The sequence below is a fragment of the Dama dama genome, chromosome 8 (assembly GCF_033118175.1).
Source record: "Dama dama isolate Ldn47 chromosome 8, ASM3311817v1, whole genome shotgun sequence".
NCBI lineage: Eukaryota > Metazoa > Chordata > Mammalia > Artiodactyla > Cervidae > Dama > Dama dama.
Window position 1 is genome coordinate 54,214,680 of NC_083688.1, and position 6,000 is coordinate 54,220,679.

Here is a 6,000-nt window from a genome sequence, read left to right on the forward strand (position 1 = left end):
AATCAGAGCTCCACCTCTATGACACCATTATCCCCTGTGACCTTGAGAAAATAAGATGGATTAGTCCCCTCCATCTGTGCATGCAGCATGACTGCTTTCTCTGTGCTTCTCTGTGCCCTGGGAATAATAACAGTGGGAGCTATTTACTCTAAATAAATACTAGGAAATGGTTTTATGGCTCTGGATCCCCTCTCCCCCTGCCCAGGAGCCATCCATTCTATTCCAGGTGATTTTATTCATTTGTAGAATAAAATCTATTTTTGCACATACGCACACATACAAATCTCCGGATTAAACCCATGGAAGATTTAAGAGCTAAAACAGGCTCTAATATGGGCACAGCACTGGTGAGACAAAATAAAAGTTGGATTCTGTCTCCGAATTGGCTGAACTCCATCCACCTTGTCTGTCCCAAATTGTCCTCCACCTTGGCCTGATTTCCTTCTAGCGTCCAGTCTTGGAGTTAGGGCGTATGCCCTGAAATAGACCTTTCATGGAGCTGGCTGGTGTTCGGGTGTGTCTGGGGGTTTTCGCACCAGAGCGGCAGGCACTGGAGCCGACGCCTAGTGCCGCTCCGGAGCTGGAGGACTGCAGCCTCCTGAGACAGAGCAACAGTGTTCTCTGTAGCCTGACTGCAGTATTTGTTTAGTCTGGCTTTCCTGTACAGTAAACTTTTTCCCCCAGGACTACATGAGAACCAGGCTTCTCTCCTGGAGGCCTTTGGGCAATGCTGATATTAGTAGGAACATTTATTAATTGTCTGCTATTTTCCATGGACCATACTAAGCATTCTTCTGGGCTTCCCTGGTGGCTCAGATGGTGAAGAATCCACATGCAATGCAACAGATCCTGGTTTGATACCCGGGTTGGGAAGATCCCCCGGAGAAGGGATAGACTACCCACTCCAGTATTCTTGGGCTTCACTGGTGGCTCAGCTGGTAAAGAATCCGCCTACAAAGCAGGAGACCTGGGTTCGATCCCTGGGTTGGGAAGATCCCCTGGAGGAAGACATGCAACCCACTCCAGTATTTTTGCCTGGAGAACCCTCATGGACAGAAGAACCTGGTGGGCTACAGCTCATGGGATTACAAAGAGTCAGACATGACTAAGCGACTAAGCACACAGCACATACTAAGTATTCTACATATGCTGTATAATTTAACCCTTTCAACAACAAGTCTGTTAGGGACTGTTTGTCTTTTTCGAATAGATGAGGACCTTGGGATTTAGAGGTTAAGGAACATGGCTTGGTCACACAGCTAGTAAGACACAGTAACAGGATTTGAATCCATGCTCATTTGCTTTCTGTCTCTCTAAAGACCACCATCTTTACATAATTTTACTCTCAGCCAGACTGAAACATAGGGGCAAAACCTTCACTGTGCTTTTCAATCCAAAATATTTTCCTAGGAACCCACTATATACCACTCACTATTGATTACTTGGGATTTAAAAAAAAAGAAAAAGACTCAGTTTTCGAGAGGCATGTCGTCCAGAGCTCTGTTGCTATTGGTGTTTGGGGGGTGAGTGATTCCCAGGGTGGGGCTGCCCTGCATTGCAGAATGGGTGGCAGCATCCATGGCCTCTCCTCACGAGATGCCAGTAGGCCACACCCCACACCCAGCCATGACGATCCAGAATGTCTCCAGCTGTGGCCGGAGGACAGACTCACCCCTGGCTGAGAGCACCTGGAGGAAGGGGCGGGCCCAGCATAGACGTGGGGGGGGATGTTTGTTTCAGGCTGTGTCCTGTGGATGAGCAGTTCTGGGTCTACGAACACCCTATTGGAGGCAGCTGGGCCAGAGGCACGGCTGGAGGAGGAGTTCCTAAGCCTTCTGCTTGTCTAGCCAGTACCTGAAACTCCTTCATCTGTTATTCCTACTGAGTGGCCTTTAAGAAAAATTCGTCCTTTTCCCCAGGTCCGTCTCTCCCTCTGGCGTGCAGCTCAGCACTGCCTCACCCTTGTTTTGCATGAGCAGATTTGCCACGTTTTTCAGTCCCCAGACTTGCCCAACAGCAGAAAGCTTTATGCAGCCTGGATGAATTGACAGAATTAAGCCGGCAGGCTGCAGAGTAATAATCCATCAGCTTAGGTGATATAAAAGGTCTCGATTAGGCCAGGAAAACGGATAGCACATGTTGCAGCCTCTCTAATCCCATGGTGGTTTTTTGCTGGGGGATGTCTTTCTACTGTAGGACACACAAGGAATGTTAGCTATGAGTCTGTGTTTTATAGGAGCAGTGTAGTAATGTCACTACATTTTCTCTCTTACAGATGAATGCAGTCTAGAGCATGAATTTTTCTCATCTTCTCTGGAGACGTTTTTCCTTCCCACCTGTGATTCCCTTCTGCTACTGTGTTCCTTCACATCCTGTGTTTCTAGGGAAACTAAAGAAAGGCCAACAAATTTGCTGCAACCTGTTGATAGCAAGTGGATTTTCCCCTAATTCAGAAACATCTTTTACTCTGAAGGGCTTCATGCATCTTATTGAAGGTAAAATTGAAAGGTTTTCTCCACACAGAGGGTTTTACAGATGAAAAACATCCTCGTACACCAAAATCATCAGGACTAGAATGAGAGTACTTTAGGAAAGGTGAGACATTTAGCAGCATGTAGCAGATGCTATGTATAGTCAGGGCCCGATTGTTACAGGTGGTTGGGTAGATCATATGGTTATTCTTATTTGTTCTCTCTACTTTAAATATAGCCTGAAGTTTGCCAGTGGGTTGCCTGTGAAATAGTGCAAAGCTGTCCTGTATCTGGGCAGAAGATAAAAGTTATGTGTGTTATTACATTTTCCACACTGGCCATTGAAAACTAGAGAGATTCTCTCTCTTGGGAGAATTAGCTTTTGTTTGTTATGGCTTTATGATGCTGGCTTATATCAATACAAGGAAGTAAACTTTCCAAATTCATGAGTAGTATCTTCCATTTCAGCTTTAATACCAAAGTTGAATATATTCTGCCTTCATCATGAAATTGAAGTTAGTAAATGAAACTGTACAGTTCTATCAAGGGAGCCAAACTATTAACAACTCTCTTAAAGCAAATCCTATTATTTTTTCAAAAAGTTGAAATTAATTGTAGATGTGAACAAACTCAGAAATTTAATGCATGTTTCTTAAGTGGGTTTACTTGTCTTTATTGTTATTAGCTGGTAGTTAGCCAAAATTTTCAAATCGAGAAGAAGTAATAGTAACTGACAAATCATTAAGTGGAGATTATGAAAATCCAATAATTTGAAAACTCATCCTGTGTAACTAACTGCATTGAGAATTGCGTATTTTTCACTGGCAAATGTGTTTCTCTCACAAATACATTACAAAACCATTACAAATGGTTCCACTCGCTCTCTCGTGCTTTTTCTAGACCTGTTTTGGACCGGATGATGTCTTGTGAAGTGCTGTGTTACTCACCTTGCCCCTTCCCTAGCACTGACGCACACAGAAGTGGTTTAGGGAGTGGGTTTGATAGGGATCTTCTAGATAATTTTCACAAACAGCTGTCTGCAGCTGAACCATATTTTTCTGCTGTCGTCACCACAGTCATATTTTTATGTAAATACTGTATTTTTCTGGTGGGGATAAAGTTTTCTTGAGGTCTATTTTAAAGTATGTGTGTTACATTAAATATAATATGTCCTTGGTATTAAACACAAATTAAAACCTCCTCAGTTTTTACATAAGATGATTGACATGAACCTGATTGAGTTTCAGTTGACTTTTTAATTTAAAATGATAAAGGAACAAAGAAGACAGCAGTTTAAAAAGGTGTTTCTAATTCCTGATATTTAGCTATTTGGTATATTTTTGCCCTCTAAAAATGCTTTGGCATAGTTTCATTTTCCTGCACATCCAGAGATTTTGTTTACTTTTTTAAAGTATTAAAGTTATAAAGTTAGTCTGTTATAAATAATATTTGGTGTAAAGATTTTAAACGTTCCTGGCACTGTGTGTAGGTTTGTTTTTCTCATCTTATGTTTAAACATAAAAATGTCATTCCTTATTTTTAAATAAGATCAATATCATTTTCATAAGTGTTGCCCTCTCTTACCCTGATTAAGCTAGGTCAGTGGAGGGGATGAGAGAAGAAACATTACTGAGAGAAGTCATAATGAGTACCATAAAGAACAAACAAATGAAAACCCTCTGGTCTTGGTGACCACCACAGCTGCCTTCAAGTGCAGAAATAATTTTGTATTTATTTTCAAGTGAATTTCAGTACTGCTATAATGTAAGTTTTTAATTTTAAAATACATGTAAAATGTGACTATTGTCTCCATAGCAGCATCTAAAATCTACACCTCCTTGATGAGGTGAGATATTCCTTCCTGAGAAGTTATTGCACCCACACAAAAAGCTGCCATTTTTTTTTTCTCCAAAGATGCTCTAAGCTAGAAAGCTGTGACCCTCTCAAAGTAAAAGACATTGAGTGCTGGGGAAAAAAAAAAAAATAAAAGAATCACTAGGTTAGACGTAAATTGGCAGGTTAGATTCAACTGTTGTTTGAGCTATCAGAGAATGGTGGTATAAGCTTCAATTCTGGCCTCATAGCAAATATGACCATCTCATCTCCCTATCTGCAGTACTTATATCTAGGAAATATCAAGTTTTTTCATAACAATCATCAAGAGCATATTTCTCCAGGGAATGAAGTACAACAGATAATGCCCTGCCTAGCTGGTTATGTTTGTATTTCTATGTATTTGATAATTACAAGAAGTCACTGAGAAGATCCTGGTAAAGGGATGTTTGTGTGTTTTAAGAGTATTTCTGGTATGGTGTTTTATAAGCATAGAACCTTTATGTACCATTTAGGACAAATTTCTCCCTTTTCAGGAAAGTGTTTTCTGAAGTGGCAGTAAATAGCATTAAATGATGGAAGTCTATCTGTTGTCTGTAAGCTGAAATGGAGTATTAAGTCTTAATTGAACGAAGAACTCCTTTCATATCTGATATCCCAAGAAAAAACCAGAAATGGTTTTGAAAGCTCTGGTACTTTGGGATGCTGTGCCCAGAGTAAGGGGTGTTTACTTGAGTGGCTTCTGCTTAGTAAGATTCATTTATTAGTTCACCAGATATATGTTGAGCACCTGCCATGAGCTAGGCACTATTCTAGATGTTTGGGAAACTAAGTTGGCAAAGTAAAACAGAGAGATCTCTGGTTTTGTGGTACTTAAGATGGTCTGAGATACTGAATTGTATGTCTAGTACAGACATCTTACCTATTAAAACTGAAGAAAGCTTTTGTGAAGCAAACATAGCCAAAAGCTATGAATAATTTAAAGGTTATATAAAAATATACGTAATTTCAAACTAATGGCATTCATCCAAGAAAGGGTGAGAGTAGAGATTTTGGATGTCTCTTCCAGTTGTAAAATGTCAGTAATATAGACAAACTGTTTGACTGCTATAGCAAAGCAGATTACTTTGTTACAAACAACTTTGATTGTTGAAAATGGACAGCCATGGCATTCATGGTGTTTATGTACCTTCCCTGTGGTTAAAAGACCATGTGCTAACCCTGAACCAGGGGTTTCTGGCTCTGGGAGTGAACGCCATTCCATACATGCATGGACCAGGTGGGGGCTGCCACGACCAGCTGGTCCTGCTTAGACTCCAGTATGGCAGCACTGAGTTCAGTTCCCAAAATAGATGTCAAGACATTTGTGAAAATACCCTCTCTTTTCATTAAAAGAGGTTCAAACCCTCCTAGTGAAAGATTTCAATGTAGCAAATATTTACTGAGCACCTCCTGTGAAAGGATAGTGTTAGCTTCTAAGAGGACTAGAGATGCCTGTGCATCTTCTCACCTTCAGGGATGAACTGCTTACAGAATTTTCATCCTAATCGTTGCAGTAACCCTACTGCAGGAGTGCCCTACTACTGGCATAGTACCTGGGTCCATGGAGGCATGAAAAATGCCTAGGTGTCGTTCCTATGTTCAGTGGAGTTCCCAACCCAGTGATGTAAGAGAAAACCTTTTTTTAAAAGAATCA

At 40.9% G+C, this 6,000-nt stretch overlaps 1 protein-coding gene across 3 annotated transcripts in view; it reads left to right on the plus strand.

Moving 5' to 3' along the window:
- STAT1 (signal transducer and activator of transcription 1) overlaps positions 1 to 3,350 on the plus strand; it is a 41,587-nt gene extending 38,237 nt beyond the window's left edge. For all 3 annotated transcript variants that reach the window (XM_061149123.1, XM_061149124.1, XM_061149125.1), the window contains exon 25: positions 2,276 to 3,350. In XM_061149123.1, the coding sequence (XP_061005106.1) occupies positions 2,276 to 2,290 (15 nt within the window). In that variant the 3' untranslated portion in view covers positions 2,291 to 3,350. The remainder of the gene's footprint in view (positions 1 to 2,275) is intronic.
- The last annotated feature ends 2,650 nt before the right edge of the window (positions 3,351 to 6,000 follow it).